At 42.7% G+C, this 17663-nt stretch overlaps 1 protein-coding gene across 8 annotated transcripts in view; it reads left to right on the top strand.

The window, feature by feature from the left end:
- celsr2 (cadherin, EGF LAG seven-pass G-type receptor 2) overlaps window positions 1-17663 on the top strand; it is a 59214-nt gene that overhangs the window by 23656 nt on the left and 17895 nt on the right. For all 8 annotated transcript variants that reach the window (XM_047583918.1, XM_047583916.1, XM_047583914.1 and 5 more), the window contains exons 3-5: window positions 7197-7419; window positions 12622-12737; window positions 12821-12909. In XM_047583918.1, coding sequence (XP_047439874.1) covers window positions 7197-7419; window positions 12622-12737; window positions 12821-12909 — 428 coding nt within the window. The remainder of the gene's footprint in view (window positions 1-7196; window positions 7420-12621; window positions 12738-12820; window positions 12910-17663) is intronic.

Genomic DNA, 17663 nt, shown 5'->3' with positions numbered 1-17663 from the left:
TAACATTTTATCTACCCACTTATTCACACCTACACTCAAACGTCCACCCTGAGTTGCAGGAGTGGACCTCATTTCAAAGCAAACAATGGGAGAGAGTGATGATATAACAGCTCTGTTTCCTCCTCATGTCTATTTTTGAAGCTGGGGACTTGAAGAACGATCTTAACTTTGCAGCAAAGAGGACAAGAGTGGTTTCTGTGTCCTGAGCAGTATCGCTGAGGGGAACACGGGAAGGAATTAAATTAATTATAAATGGCTACAGATGGAATGTGTCCCCTGGCTGTGAGATGCCCTGCGGTATTACCACCTAAAATATATATATATATGTGTGTCACAAAACACACAGCATGGCACAGAGGACAGAGGACAGGAGCTCCTGTTTTCAGCAGTAATTAAGAATTAATTCACTACGGTTGGAGTGAGGCTGTGAGAGACTTATTCATTCATCGCACCAAAAATTATCCACATCCTCAGAGACTCACTGATCGTTCGGTTTACAGCTAAGGGAAAAAGAGAGAAGTAAAAAAAAGAGTTTAAAGGGAAAGCGAGTTAACATATGGTAATTTATACGGTATGAATATTAGGGTAGCTGCCCCATCTTTTTGTTGAGAGGTTAAGTGGGTCACATCCTGACTTTTTAATGCAATTTAAAGTTTCATTTAGCCTTTGAAGCTCCATGATGGTTGGTTTGTGATTACAGGGAAACACTTTGCTTTATCTCTAGCTATGTTCGTCATTTCTCTGCAGCATATAAAAGTTTTAATTATTAATCTTATATTAATTTGTCGGGAGCAATCCTCATTTGATGGTATACACACTGAATGAATGATTGGTGTTTAGCCAAAATGGGTTTGTCCAAAAAAAATAGAAACATGTGTCAATGAAACACAACACATTTCAATAGTACCACAAACTAGAGCCTCCAAAATAAATTTATTTTTAACACATAACCTCCTCGAAGCTGAGGTTTAGTGCAGGACTGACAATAATGATAATAATAATAATAATAATAATAATAATAATAATAATAATAGGATGCTTTCATTTTCACTAGTGTACCGAATAACCTGCCAAGTGACTGTATATTCACTCTTCCTACATTATTATGTTTACAGTCAGGTTTAAAAGTGCTTATAAATGTGTTCATAAAGACACTTTGAGCTGAACATAACTGAACATACACATCCTAGATAAATATAATACACAAAACTCGTGCACTAAATGGTTTTAAAGAAATGTAGTCAATAGAAAAATGCATTAACTCACAGCTTTGTGAAGGCAAGCTTTCCACTCTAAATGATTCATCATCTGTTTACACGCTGATGTTAAACTCATATCAGCTCAAAACTACAGTGGGATAAATTATTTATGAACTCATTATACTCTCATAAACACGCATAAACTATAAATGGGGCTAGAATGTAGAGTTACACATTTTATTATTAATGGTAATATATGAGCTGTTTCCTGAAAAAGTAAGAATTCAGAATGTGCTATTATTTAAAAAAAAAAAAGATTAAATTTCCCATTTTAAACATTCGATGAGTCTTTACACTGTTCATCAATTAAATACGGGGTTTAAATGATTCACAAATCCTCTAAATTTAACATCACGTTTTTAGCACACAACTGGGTTGCATTGTAGAGATGATAGTGAGGAATCATTTTGTGGCTAGAATTATTCATATTTTATGTGCAGATTTTATGCAGCTGTGCATCGTGTCTAAATCCTGTTAAATAGTACAAAAAAAAAAAAAAAAAATTGACAAAGGACCACTTCCCCTTTTCCTGATTTCCTTATTAAATGAAAGATGATCACTTCAGTTGCTAAAACCACGAATCGGACGGGAGACAGACGCTACAGGCGACCAGGCAAAAAGCCTCTGTGCTCTCAGTGATATTTGTTGCTTCTATTATTCTTCATCAAACACTGAAAGCTTTTCCCCCCTCCATCTATTTATACGACTATTTATCAAGCCTCAAATAGTGTCGGTATTTGAGTGTGGGCTCAGCGTGCAGAGTCCAGGCTGAGTGGTGCTTACATGTCCGTGCGCGGCCGTGGGTGTCAGAGGAGCTGATGGCGCTTTTACCGTGAATCAGCAGAGAGTGAGAGTGAACGTGTGAGTGGATGAAGTGGGCGTATTTTCATCCAGGTCCGTCCGTCTCCATCAGTTGTCGGGGCCTGGATTTAAATCATGCTTCTGCTGATTTAAGATGTTTGAGTGAAACAGGGTCGTTCAGTCAGGTTGTATTTGATGTATTTCCCGTGATCTACATCTCCCTCTGTTCCTCATCACTGAGTGTGGAGTTCACCAGTCTCCACAGTTTGCTGGAGCTCAGTGCGTGTGAGCGCTAAATTGCTCTCTCCGTTTGTTCCTGGTGGGTGGATAAGTGGTGTATAGCTGCAATTATACGTGCAAGAGAGGTGGACGGACAATCTGTGGAATGTTTATATGTTAATGGAGCATGTGTGTGTGCGTCCGTGTGTGTGTGTTTGCTGGTGAACTGATGGATCGTAGGCGTTGCCAGATGGTAACGGGAGTGAGAATGAATAGGAGTGATAACAGCCACCGTCGCCGGCGTTCTTCGGGACGACGGCCTAAAAGGCTTGGCTCGCCCGAGTCATTCTGTAGATGCTGAACAACAAGATGTTATCCTGCTTTAGTTCTCGCACACGTTTCTCTTCAAGCGCACAGCGGGAGGGATGCTCACCTTTTCACTGCGTCTGTGAGGTAGTAACTCACAGTCAGCCTCTCGTGTTTGTTTGTGATGTTCTTTAACTACTGACATCCGCATCCCTCCAACAAGGATAATGATTTTTTGTTGTTGTTGTTGTTGATTTTGTTTTTCATGTAATTATTGAGAATGCATTTGCAGGATTTTAATGTGCGTAAATGGTTTGGAACAAGAACTCGCAAACGTTCACGCATGCATTTTCGAATCAAATCGCACTAGTGTCTGAAATTAACACCTGCCAAACACTGAAAGCCACTACAATTTGCCTCTGAGAGAAGGCATGAATAAAAATGGTTGCCAGACACACGGACTGCTTAGAAATCAGAACATTTGCATGCCGCTGTGAACAGCCAGCGCTGTAGAGAGGCCAGAAACAAATACCGAGAGGAGGAAATGACACGCAGCACCGTGGTTGTGATGAGTGTACGTGGGACGCAGCTTATTTATGAGACCAGGGATGCTGAAGCAATAGAGCTTGGCGGGTGACCGCTGGTGGAGCAGTTCAATCCCCGATGTATGGGCCACATGCCGTGAGCAAAACACTGAACGCTACGTTCAGTAAATGTGAGTGTGAACAAGTGGGTAGATGTCCACTTGTGACTGTAAAGTGCTTTGAGTACCAGTGGATATAAAGCTGCTAAATATCAGATCAGTTACTGAGACTCATCCAGGCAGGAATCAATGGTACTCTGCATGTCGATACAGAATCCTTATTTAATGTGAATCACATGCGGTGATACAGCCTCTAGTCTGGAGTCCTGACCTTCCACGTCCACAAAGTGTTTGCCTTGGAAAGTTGATGTGGAGTCGCTCTGTTGGGAACAGATTGTGGTCCAGCAAAGATCAGTATCAGTATAATTTGGGCTTCATGTGGTGATGGACAGATTAGTAACAGCATAGTCATCTGGGTGCCAAAGAGCTGAATATTGAATTTATTTCAGTATTTTTTTCTTTGTGTCAGCTGAAACACACCTTATAATAAATCCAAATTGAATGTTACCAGATTTATATTCTGCTGAGAATTGAGTCAGGCCACGCAGTCTCTATTTATCTACATCTATTTCCTATGTTTGAAATGTTTTTCTCTGGGATTTTATTCCTTTATTGGCAGTAGACAGAGACACATGGAAAGAATGACCAAAATAGTGGAAATTTGAAGATTTTTCTGTTGTAGCATCAGTTGCTTTGGTACAGTAGAATAGTTCTTTATTGATGTGTGAGACGTGTGTCAGTGGTTTGGTCCTCAGGTCCTGTAATGTGATGAGGAGGTCTGATCAGAGATGCAGCTGGAGGTCATGTATCTACAGCGCTATCGATCGCCTGGTCTCATTATTCACCTTCATAACACGGCTCACTTCAGATGGAGCTCTTCTTGTCGCAGACATGGGTCTATTTTCATACAAACTGCTCTCAGCCTCCCTGAGCTGTGTGTTTTTATTGTGTCTGGAGGGATCTACCCACTCCGTTTCACTCAGGAGGAATGACAACGCTTTTCTGTTACCTAGCAGCTCAGAAACACCCGTTCAGCTTCAAGATCTCAGAGGAAACTTAGTCTCCAGGAGCAGTTCGCTCACGTGGGCGGTCCAGAGGTACACTGCAGTCAGATATGTTTGTTTTTTTATGTTTTTGACAAACAGATACAAGAAACCTTTAGTTCAGTTGCAGCATATACAACGATGAGTAGGACACTGTAGGACAGTGTCATGTCTCCTCCTGTCTAAATAAAAGCAGCATCTTTGAGGTGTCTGTACTATTTGCTCCTTAATGATTCATGCAGGCAGCAAACATGGAGCGTGGGCGCAGGGATGGACTTACAGAGGGTCGTAAATAGAGCAGACGAGGCGTGTTTGAATTATTGATCGAGTCTTTCTGTAGAATTGTGCCTGTGACCCTGCTCCCGCCCCGATGTGCTCCTCACCTGGCAACGCAAAGGTGCTGCCAGGAGCACCTGAGGTGGAGGCGTCCCCCAGGGAACCACTGAACACACACAGACAGTTTGTCTGGTAGCAGTGAAAAAGATACTGATAAGTTTGACCCCAAGTGATTTTGTTTTGGTTATTTATTTGCTGTTGTTGTTTTTCGAACACTGACGCTGATCCCTGGGTCACTTTGACTTTATTCAGTACAGCTCTGTTTGACGGCTTAAAGAAACACAAGTGTTTTATGGCCAGCAGTAAGTTGCTGAATAAATAACAAGGCAACAGCACAGTAGCAGGAAGGCTGTACTCTACAGCCGGCTGGCCAGCAGTGGCCGTTTGTCATCAGGAAGCATGAGTAAGAACAAGACAGCTAATGGTTACAGGCTGACAGGGTGGAGCAGCTAATATGCTTCATTTTAACAGACCCTCTGACACTATAACTGTATGTACCACATACTCATGGAGTTGTCAGTGATGGCTTCAAGACAGACTATTGGTATCACTGCAGCTGTGGGAAATATTTTCTCAAGGACTTGTACTGAAGATCAGTTTGCAGTTTTCTTTTTTACTAATTCCTTTTGTCCATTCTGAGTGCCATTATTTATTAATCAACAAAGAACTGCTGTCAAATCGTACATAGGTATTTTTCTCTTTTCTTCCCCACACATTCGAACACTGCTTGACTAAAGTACCTACACATATTGTATTTAAAGTTGTTAAACTCACTGAATTCCTCAGTGCAGTGTTGTGCTTACATGCTGATGCTTCTGTATTAATAATAACCTAATAGTTTGACTACTCTTAGCTGCTAATACGTCTGTCCTGGATTTAGAGGCAACACTCTTCCAACTCTAATTATAACAGACAGTATGTGTAAAAAGATGTCTGGGAAAATTCCCAGTTGCCCAGATTGTGGTGTAACCAAAAAACAAAGCTGAAACGAGGACGACTGGACTCGTTTCTTAAAGATTTCTTGCTACGTCAGTTCTAAAAGTCTTTTTGAGGAGTTGTTGCTTTAAAGGAACATGTGTGACCTCAGAACTGAGGGAGGTTCAACATATACAAGTCCAGTTGCTCTTGTTTCAGGTTTTGCTTTTTTGGATGCAGCTTATGGTTTTTTATCTCTGTCTCTGTGGTCCAGAGTGATCTGTGTAAATAAATGACCCCTCAGAGTCATTAACAGGATGTCCCAGCCAGGAGCTCTTGACTTTACTTTGACTGATTCCCAACGTTCCCCAACAACGACGACAACAATAAAACAAAGGAGCTTGCTTTCAGGGGCCTGTGAAAGGAGTGATTGATAGTGAGAGAGTAAATTAAAGAAGTGTGTATCAGTGGAGAAAAATGTAGGCTATGTGTGTGTGTGTGTCAGTGTTACAGTAGCGCTGCACACAGCGGAAGCCTTCCACACTGATGACCGAGTGGCTTTGACACAGATTCCTGGTCACGCATGGGAGAGCAAGCAGTCTCGCCTCAGCAACTGCTTCAGCCTCACATCCCGACGATGCGGACGGACGGCACATGTGATGGTGAGAGACGAGGAGGACGAAGGCTCAGCCAGAGCCAGGGTCTCTGTACAGGGTCTGTCTCTGCTGCTCACAGCCCTGATCCTGACTCTGTCGGCCTGATGTGACCTGTCGTCCTCTAGGTGGTTCAGCTGCACATAACGGTTACTCTCACCATTGATCAGTTAATCAATCAACCACTGTACCCAAATCTGCTCACTTTATTATCAGAGGCCGTGCCTTTTATTATTTTTAGTTAAGAAATTACTTCAGCTCATAACTAGAATTGAAATAATTATTCAATAAATCAAATTTACAGCTTTTTCAACATGTTTATCATATTCTGACATTAAAGGCGCAAACTTACTGAGAACAATATAATAATAATACGTGATATAAATCATTTGTAATTACAGATCTATAATATATGGCACACTTCATAGGAATCAGTGTACGGTAGGAAAGCAGGACACACGCCTCTTTTTTTTGTACGAGGAATTCATCAATAGTGTTCATACGGTGTGAAAAAATGCATAAAGCAATCACCGTGTCTGCAGAAGCTGCAATCATTTCGTCTGACGGCTTCGGAGTCTGAATGCACAAACACTTCCAACTCACTGCTCACTGCGAGCCATCATGTTGTTCCACTGAATATGAATGCAGCACAAACTGCAGCTTTATTCCCAGGGGCGAGGAGAGGGCGTCATGCTGGGTGTGACACAGAGGGAAAAAAAAGGGAGACACTGAATCTGTAAACACAAATGGACAATGTTCATAATTTAAAGTCATATTTCCTCTGATACACTTCGTCGTCATGATCCTAATGTATTTTTCATCTGGTGTTTGGGACAGTTTGTCAGCCACTGAACTGAGGTGGATGATGTTAGACTTCTATAATGGAGCGCATAGGACAGCTGCGGGGGGGGGGGGGCATATAGCAGCATGGAGTCCCAGATGGTATGGCTGAGGTGCTTCTGCTTGTCCTCACCAATATTAATCCTCATTTCTTTCCACTCCTCTCTCTCCATCCATCCAGGAGAGCGCTGTGAGCTGTCATCCCGCTCGGGCCGCTGTGCCCCGGGGGTCTGCAAGAACGGGGGCTCCTGCGTTAACCTGCTGGTCGGCGGGTTCAAGTGCGAGTGTCCGCCGGGGGGCTACGACAGGCCCTACTGTGAGATGACCACGCGGAACTTCCCCCCGCACACCTTCCTCACCTTCAGGGGCCTCCGCCAGCGCTTCCACTTCACCCTCTCCCTCACGTAAGCACCTCCGCCTCCCTGCAGCTCACCTGTCCATCGCATTTCAGCAATCTGTGATTCACTCTTCATCCACCCCCACGCCGCGCTTTCTGTGCTCTCACCTCCACTAAAGTGTGGGCCTCACATTTATGTAACCATAATGACGTTTAATAGCGCCGATAGAATCGCTGAACAACAGCCATCTTCTGTAGAGCCACTTTAGTACCAGAGAATAGCACCTGAGCTATAAATACAGAGCGGAACCAACTCCAGCGTGCACCGTATGTTCCACAGTCTGTGGGGGAAGGTGAGCCGAAGGAGCTGCCTTTTCGGAGAGGAGATTTGCATAACATGAGGATGTTAATCCCACAGCCAAGAGTGCATCTGATCTTATTACAGTCATTGTCACTGGTCACTTTGAGCCGTGAGTCAGCTCCTGGCCTATTTCAGCACAGTGTCCCCCCCCTCAAGGTGAAAGACTGAGGAGGCTGCCGTATGTGTGAGGCATGCAACATCATTTCTGGAGCCATTTAGAGACAAGTTAACTTCCCTTTTAATCTTTAATGTAGCTTTTTGCCACGTGTTTACCACAAATGTGTGGCATTCCTCCTGTTTCATTGTTCAGAGTTTCTATTTTCTGTCCTTGTAAACAGGGAAGAAGTTCATTTATTCTAAGAAAAGATTCTTTTTTTTGCTTTGAATGTAGACATAGATGTAGACTTTTTTCATAAGTCGCAACTAATCAGAAATAAATATGATTATATTAATATAAATAAAAATGTATGATATAAAACGTGAGTAAAAGTCATGTAAAATAAAATAACTAAAAAATTTACAAAATCTGAATGTGAACAAATGTACAAGAACTGGAGACAGAGGTAAATCTATGTTACATACACAGGAAGGATTAATAAGGCGTAATAATGTGCATTAACATTAATAATAGGACAATAAGTTATCTATTACTGAAAGGTGAGTTCTTGTACAGATGGATTGATATGAATGATGTCTTGTTGTCAAGTAAAATGTATTACTACAGAATCTTGACATGCAGACAGTCCAACAACTTCGCTCATACAGCAGCACGCCATTTGCCAGTTTAATCCATCTTTAAAGGAGCAGTTTGACATTTTGCGACATAGACTTATTGGCCTTCTTCTTGATGAGGAGACTGATGCCACTCTCTCTGATATTTAGCCAACTTTCAATTGGTTAATTAGCTTTTAGATTGAGGCACGTATGGCCCACTTGTAACATGTGTTGAACACATAACATATGAATTAATTAGTGATTGGTGGTGGGTTAGTGGTGGATCTTGTCTCTTCATGCTAACCACATGCAGGTTGCAGCCTTATACTGTATTTACCATATAGGCAAGAAGCCTGAATCCATCTCCTCATCAAACTCTGAGAAAAAGGGGTGAATGTGTTTCTCTAACAAAATTGCCAAACTGTTCTATTAATGATTAAATAAAAAAATTAAATTAAATTAAATCAGACTGAAAAGCAGTCTGTGGACATTTTTCCCAAAGAACTACTGACATGAGAAGTGTGGGTGGTGATGTCAGTGCTAACATTGACACGTTCTCTGAGAGCTGGAGGTGACATCTCACGCCATAACCAGCATTTATCCAGAAATAGCACAGATTTAGGATAGATCTGCCCTAGGTTCCTTCATTTTTCTTCACGGCACAAAAATGGAAGAGGCAGCTTCTAAACCCCTCATGTACATTTCATTGTGTTGGATTTAAATGAAGAGAGGGTTTCTATCTTCATGGAAGTCATTGTGTATATTGTCATAATTCTAGTTTAGTTTAATTTATTCTACTTATTTATGGTCTTTTTTCCTCCCACACCCTTTACCCTTTTCAACGTGTCTGTTTTATGCATCTTAACCATGAAGTTTGAGGTTGAAATTAAAGCTTTTTGTGTGTGGTTGGTCATTTGGAGGTGGATTGTGAAGGGGGAGGTGCATCAGAAAAATGAGCAGATGAGCTGTGAATAGTGAACACATGCAAAGGCAGCAGGACCTCAGATCTGCATGAATCCTCCATCGGAGGAAACCAAATCTTTGATTAAAGCTGTTTCATATCTGTCACAACAAGCGACAACAAGCATCACCTCTCAGGAGGTATCACAGGGAATGTGTCCTGACATTTTACCCAACTCATTGTGATTCTTGTCACCTTAGACGTGCTTGGCAGGGACTGGCGCTCACAATGGCCGTCGGTGGGAAATAATACCCCCCGATGTGAGCTTTATGGACACGGCCCTTCTTTAAGCAAAGCTCACATGACAGGCTTTTTTGATGAAGAACTGCTCAGACCAGTTTTGAAAGCGGGCTACATTTCACAGGGCAGGTCAGAGAAGCTGTGAAGTAGTTGCCGTGTAAAAGGTGCCGATACTGAGAGCTCGGGGCAGGTGAGCTCAACAAGTGGCTCTGTCATCTGAGCCCGCGCCGATCGGGTTTCCACCAGAAAGAGCTGCTGTTGTGACAAACGGCTCTGGATGTGGATCCTGTTCGCTCAGAGTGACGACTAATTTTAGGTTCTGGAGCGCTGCGATTAAAGCTGAGATTTCACCAGAAGTTCAGAGTTCACCGCGAGCAAATGAATGGTTTTACTGTTGGGCCTTTTTTAATCTTCTTGGGTGACCGAACAAATGTGTAGGTCACTGTACTACCCATTAAGAGCGCACTAAAGAAGAATACGCAGCCATGTTAGACGCAGTGTTAGAAGGTTTAATGTTTAGTGTTTGTGCTCATGAAATGAACAGCTAAGCCTGATGGGAAAGGCTTTCTGGGAGAGATTCTTCTTGGCTTTCAGCTTCTCAAAGATGAGGATATGCCTCTTTTCTCTTTTATATCATCATAAACTGTGTATCATTTGCATTTCAGACAAACCAGGCAATTAAATGACATCAGTGTTTCCTTTGGGAGACTTTGATATTCCCACCAATAGTTAATTAATTCGTTAATTATAATAAATAAATAAAAACAGATTGTAAAAAAAAAAAAAAATGATAGTTGCACTCCTAACTGAAAGAAAAGAGGTTACAATTCACCCTGTGGGAAACATGAACCACATTTTATGGCAATTTATCCAACACAGACACATCCCTCAGCTTCATAAACACTGACTAGAGTCTGAAGGGTCGTCTTCTTCTGGATGGTTAGCAGTGGCTGAGTTATTCCAGTCTGGACCTGATATTGAATGACAGCCTATAGGTTGTAAGAAGAACAGGGGCATGATTTTTTGTCCTCTCCTCCTGCACACATCTTGTGCCCTGCAGCGTGTCAGCATAGCGTGACAAAGTTCCCCACATAAGGGCAGACTGGTTGTTATTTTTACTGATGAGTGCCTAATGTGACACGCAGTGATGCCAGTTGAGTCAGTATTTAGTTCTGGCTGATTACCCTCATAGTTCAGAGGGCTCAGGGGGGAAATGCAGCGCGGCCTTTTAAATCGATACGTCAAAGGCTGAAGAGCCGCTGAAGAGAAGTAGACTGCAGATAATAACTCTACTTGGCGTTCTGTGGTTTTTACTGCACGTACAGAAGCTGTCTGACTGCACTGACTGTACTCTCTCTGCCGCCATCATACGCCCAGGGCATCGGCTTCCTCTTTTCTCTGAGGTCGTGATTATCGTTTTTGTCGGTAAGCAGGTCAGTGGTGCAGTGCCCCCCCGGCCGCTCTCCAACTCGAGAGCACTACACAAACAGCATCATATACAGTATCTCCACTCCAGGAGGAGGGGTGGGCAGCTGCTCATGCTTTCTGACATCATGTATAGATATTTAGGAGTATGAATGACTTCCTCCCAGTTCAGACCGTGGCTGCAGCTCCGTTTAGGCTGAGAAAAATGATGTGGTAGCTTTCAGATGTAGTCTGTAGTGACCTTTGTGAAAGAATAGTTAATTGGCTCCTCTGAGGAAAGTGTAAGCTGCGTGTTAATGGAGCGAATGACCAGAGAATACAGATGCCAATAAGTCACACAAGCGATTCTCAGCTGGCAGATGTGCACATGAGACCCATTGTTGGTTCTCCTGTGGGATGGATAATGAATGAATCTGGTAGTTAGCGCTGGATAGTTTTTTTTTTATCGTAACATACTTTCAAACATCCCAGTGACCCATTTCCCGATGATCAGATTTACGACCCCTGAGCACAGCTGACAGGTAACGCATGGTATTTTTAAAACGTGTGTTTCACATCCGCATCCTTAGAGAGAGAGAGAGCAGACCAGCCTTAGCTCTCAGCTCCCAGATTTTAAACATATATATCGATGTATTCACATATATTGAAATGTGTATTGATATGTGAGGATCACCCGGTGCTGCGGCCTCAAGGCGTTGTAGTTGCACCATTGAGATGCGCTCAGAAATGGGAAACTCAGGTTGTGTTTCCAGCACTGGCAGCGGTCTTCACTCTTTTCCATGAGACAATAAACGTTAAAGCAGTCATTACTTTCATCTGTCTTCATGTGTGCTTCTTCCACTGCTTTCCGCTGCTTTGACATTGCCCCACTTTTCTGTCTCTGTGTTGTAGTGTGTCATTTAGCGTGGCTCTGCATCTATTCATGGCACAGATACCTTGACTGGGTCTGGGCTTAAAATACGTCTCTTTTCCCCCCGTGTTCCCGTTTAACATGATTATCAATGAACTAAAACCTCTGCCATGTTAAATCTTGAATCACACGACTGTGTTACTGTGCAATAGGCTCACTCCACTGTGGAACAAGAGGAAGACAGTATGGATATTATTAAATAGGTCAAAGCCGACCACTGCGCTCTTTCTTTTCTCTCGTTATTTCCCTTTTAACGTGGAGTACGGGCCCGGCTGCCAGCTTATGAGTGAAATATCTGTGTCATGTTGTTTGGTATCATTATGTTTAAAGGATATCTTTTAGACTGTCAACAAAATCCCATGCAGGACACAATCCCTTTTATTCCACTGGATCTGTCTTTTTTAAAAAAAAAAAAAAAAACGGGTCACAAATATCCTGTAGACTAATAGTTTTTAATCGTATTAGTTTCTCAAACAGGAGTTATGCTGCATTTTAGGGGACTATTTTCTTCTGTGGATTAATACGCATATGCAATATTTCCAGCAGAGCTTTGGTGACAGACTTAGACTTTATTATCATAATAAATACATCCAACGTAGTAAATAGATTAGACAGCAAAGCAAATTCTTATATCTTTTTTTTTCTTCCTGTGTTTCAGATTTGCCACCAAAGAGCCGAACGGCTTGCTCCTCTACAACGGCCGCTTCAATGAAAAACACGACTTCATCGCTATGGAAATCATCAACGAGCAGATCCAGCTCACCTTCTCTGCAGGTGGAAAATGTCTCTATCATGTTTATTTCTAGGTGTCGCATCTTCTCTCTTCTTGTGTCAACTCTCTGATCATCGTCTCCCAGGTGAAACCAAGACGACGGTGTCCCCGTTCGTCCTCGGAGGAGTCAGCGACGGCCAGTGGCACGAGGTGGAGGTTCACTACTACAACAAGGTGAGATGGAGCTCTCCGTGCTGCTTCTGTTTTTGGGGCATTTCCCCCTTCTGATGGTTGAAATGGTTCAGCATTTGGGGATTTACCATTTGTCACTTTCTTAGTGAGGGTTAAATCATGAGGTCAGTGCCATCCGGATGTTATTGTGAGAATGAACTGAGTAATCTGCTCACCAGGACATTTAAAATGCCCTGATCAACAATATCTCTTGCATGAACTAAGTCAGGCTGGCAGTTTCCTGTATTTGCGCTAAGCTAATGGGGTGCAAGCTTTAGTTTTTATATTAATTTTTTATAAAGATATAACAGCTGTATTCATCTTCTAATGAAACTTTCTGCAAGAAAGCAAACAGATATATTTTCCCCAAATGTCAGATTATTGCTTTAAATGAGCTGCACTGAGTCTTCTTCCGTTTAGTCATTACTTGTCAGTGGGTCATTATAAACCTCTGCTGTGCATCCAAACCCTAAGTAAAAGTCTCCTCTCTGGTCCCAGAGATTTTAATGGTACCAAATACATGAAGGTGAGAGACGGTACATATTTTAATTCTGTGGCTCCTTCGCATAAGACACACTGTCTAGGGTTTGTATGTTAATTAAGAGTTGGAACAAGTAATACTGTCAGACAGCACAGGAGTCAATATATATTAATGACCTTATAAGAGGGAAAGTGCAAATTACAGTGTTAAATGCTGCTGTCGGGTAGAGATGGTAGAGATGATGATTACGGCAGATAAGAGTGACGTGAGGTCACAGGTTTGATTGGCTGAGAACAACAGACTGTAGTTTACATGTTTGTTCTACGCTGACATTGATAGTGGGTGTAGACCAGAGCGCAGAGGAAGCCATAGTTGTTCTGCCTCTTTAGTGCCTCTGCTCTGCCAGGCTAAAGAATCGCTGCTGACAGGCCCATGATCTGGAAGAGAGCCAACGTCCCAACGAGACACTGACAGAGGGAGAGACACAGGCAAGAGAGGAGGGGGAGGAGGGACGGAGGGAGGTGGTGAATGGAAGCCAGAGAGTGAAGATGGTGTGTTTTCTTCCAGACATGCTCAGATTGGACCAAATATGTTTGACTTGTACATTTCTCCAGAGGAATTTTCACAACAGCTCAATCAGCACATGGAGCTGTTGTCTCTGCTCTCCCAGTACTTTCTCACCCAGGACCGACACACAGGATGTCACATTATTAGCCTATTGAGGAAGTCACTTTGCATCATAAAGATGTTGCCAGGCAACACCCCCGCCGTGTGCATTTTCCATTGAGTGTGTATGATAACGTGGCGTGTCAGATTTGAGCCAGCAGCGAGTGATGAGGGGGGACATTCTTGTTGACTTTTGGATGGCAACGTGTTGGTTTGTCGCCCGCAGACATTATAGTCTCATTAATCACAAATCAGAAAAGTGCCCGATTGTTTAAACCTGTGAGCGTACTGCAGGGTGACAAGGTTCAGTTAGAGGTCTGATTGAACAGTACCAACTTTAGAGCAGATTTCTGACAGTGCAGTCTGACAACCAGCTTGGCAAAAACAGCTAAGAAAAGTTGTACGAGGAGAGATGATGTTCTCTTTGTGTAACAGACTTGCAGCTGATTTAGTGGCGTATAGCTACTGTACGTATATGTATGAATGAATTCTGTTAACTAATCATATCATAATAACAGCAAGAAGTTTTGATTTATTTTTTAAATCAACATATGTTTTGTACTCATATCAATTTATTTAATAAGTTGCCAATTTATTAGGTACACCTAGATTAAATTAAAGCAGCCTAATAGAAATAAACCTACTTCCATGAAGGTTGTAATCCTCATTGTTTTCTCCTGTCAAACTGTCTATTCTCTATATTACCCATTATTACCAATATTATTATCAGGTTGAAGCACTTATCATCAAAAGAAACACTTCTGACGTTGTCTGGCATGTGTTTTCATTATACTGAAGGTATTTTCCGTCCTAGACATCCAAAAAGTGTTCAAGTCCTGCCCCCTGCTCTGACTGAACTAATCCTCTCTGTCCTCCTCTCATATTCCACATCCTGTTAGTCGCTGAGGTAGAAACATGGCTCCTCCCTCAGGAGGAATCCCACGGTGGCCCACTCTGATCCGTCCCTGTCCACAGGGGGTGGGGCAGGGTGAGTCGGGGAGTATGAGGGAGGGGGGGGGCATTTTTAGATTGAAATGTGGCTTTCAGGATGGCGGGGGACTGTGGAGAATGGCAATGACCGTTGCCTTTGTGTTGGGCTCTGCTTCCTTTGGGACCACGGGCAGTGAATGATGCGGCCCCGAGGAAGGTGCCCCTCTCTCTCTGTTCTCCAGCGAGGACAGAAAAGCGGAGCAGGAGAGGAGCGAAAGGAGGGTGAAGAAAAGCAGGGAGAAGTATTGACTCGGGCTTTGAGCGGCGACGCCGCGCTTCATGGCCGACCCCTCTTGTTGCTATGGTTTTTCTAGTCAATCTTAGATCCCATATTTGTGCTGCTCGCTGCCATGTTCCTCCCGCGCGACCCCCTGTTGCCCTCTGTGACAGGGAACTCATATTCCCATAATCCCTGTGTAGCGGCGGGCGGGAGCAGTGTTTAATGTGGTGCAGAGCAAATATGTGCGTTCCAATCAGTCCTGACAGGACGGAGTTTTGTGCAGCAGAAAGACGTCCTGACAGACAGTCATTATTGGAGAGTCAATAGCCGTGACTGATGACAGCAGAGGTCAGTGAAAGGAGCGTCCAAGCTGGAGCGCTGCCTGCTTCAGAGCTTTCACAGCGAAGGGAAAACCGTGGAAAAGAGCATATCGGATGATTTCACCTTTGGCAATTCACACAACACGTTTGCTTGTTTCATCATCAACAAATTTGTTACAAATTGGCCTCAAGGAGGATGAACTGCAGGGCCAAAGCCAGCCTCAGCCTCTGTTTCCGTCTGCTTAACATTTCAGAGCAGGGTTTCACGGCGGATTGTGACTTCCTGTGGGAACGGGGTTTTAAAAGAGCCCATCACAGGGCTCTTTTAAAATCTCATATTCTCAAGAAGTGCCCACACTGACTATATCTTCATATTTGACTCGACACTTTTCAAGGGAGTCAATATAGAAAAATCAATGGCTTTGAATGAAGGCCCTGGCCAGGAAAATAATTATGACGCCCCAGACGGATGCGAGCAGTTGCCACGAGGAGCGATAATGCCTCGAGCATCCTCACTGACAGTTCTCACCATTTATCCTCTCAGTGTGAGAGTCTGATCTAAGCCCTGTGAGGCCCCACTCCATCTTATTTATTCCAAACACAGTCAGCATTTTAAATTTCAGTCCAGCTCCGCTGCTTATGTTACACACCAGTGTTTCAGGCGTCATTATAACTGGTTTATTTATGGGTTTTCAGTAGCGTGATCTGTTCTACACAGTTATTTATTGTGGCAGAAGAATCAAAGCAAAACTGGTAAAAGTAATCAATCAAAGAAAGAAAGGAAAAAGCAAACTCCTATGTAATAAAATATAAAAGAAGTAATAGCCTGAATTATTGTTTTATGAGATGATGCACCTTTGACTGTAACTACTTACAGGCCTCTCCAGACACACCTGAGGAAGGAACAAATAAAAACAAACTTCTTATACCTGTATTTATTTATAATTTATTTACTTCACAATTGAACTTTGTGTTTGTGTGAAATAAAACACATTTTGACAGTGTTGTTGTTTACAAGCAACAACAAATCAGAAATCTACACTTTTTTTGCAGCATTTACAAAATGTTTGCTGATGATGATGATGTCAATACCATCCTGGTATCTTTATGGTAAACCTGTGCATTCCTTACTTGCAGCTAGCTTGTCCCTAAAGATCTGAAATCTGACCAAAGATTTAGTTTTAGCACTTTCCCTCTGTATCCAGTCTTTGTGCTAAGCTAACTAGCTGGTTAGGGGTTGGGGTTCACTCTAACAGAAAGCAAAGAGGAATATTTCCAAGAAGGCTGCACATGGTGATCCATCACTATGCTATGATTAATTACTATTTCTCTGAATCCTTACTGAATCATTTGATATGAAAACGATTAGTGCTGTGCAATAAAAAACTGCATTTGAATGCAAGTAAAACACGTTAATTCTGTAATTAGGCCTGGATGGACGTTTTTTGTATATGTTAAAGATTTTTACATTGCTCTTATGTTTTAACGAGCTAAATACATTTTTTCCCTGTGGAGGGCCACATTCAGTTCTTCTCCCTGTAGCTCAGTGAGAACTGACATGTCTGTCTCACCTCATGCTGTGAAGCATTTCAGGCGAGCTGTTGTGAGAAGCCAGATCATTCAGCCAGATGGTTTTAGGTCTATCATCGGCCCCGTCTCATTCATACGGCATCACAAGACTCATACAGGAGGCTCACGCTGATTTAATCTCCTCAATGAAAAAATCATGTGAGAGAAGTGAAATGGTGGCCGTGCCTTCAGCTAAAATTACCGCTTGATGCGCCGAGTGCGTTCTGTCTTAATAAAGCTGCTGTGATGGAGCTGCTAAAGATGCTGCACCAGCTCAGGAAATGTGTGGTAAATCTGTATCTGGGCGTCGTGTCTCTGAGCATTTAAATTAAGGGATCAGACAGTAAAGACAAAGGCAGCCAGAGCAGCCAGGAAATTATCATTCCTGAAGCTCATCCAGTCGGATTGAAGGGGCTCCTATTTTAAATTAACTTGACAGAGAACTTAGTATCCAGGCAGTAAGAGCAGAAACCTATTGTGTGCGTCGGTTCTTCTTATGCTCTCTAATTCC

This window comes from Mugil cephalus, chromosome 4 (assembly GCF_022458985.1).
Source record: "Mugil cephalus isolate CIBA_MC_2020 chromosome 4, CIBA_Mcephalus_1.1, whole genome shotgun sequence".
NCBI classification, from domain to species: domain Eukaryota; kingdom Metazoa; phylum Chordata; class Actinopteri; order Mugiliformes; family Mugilidae; genus Mugil; species Mugil cephalus.
The sequence above is the reverse complement of the archived record's forward strand: the minus strand, read 5'-3'. Positions and strand labels throughout refer to the sequence as shown.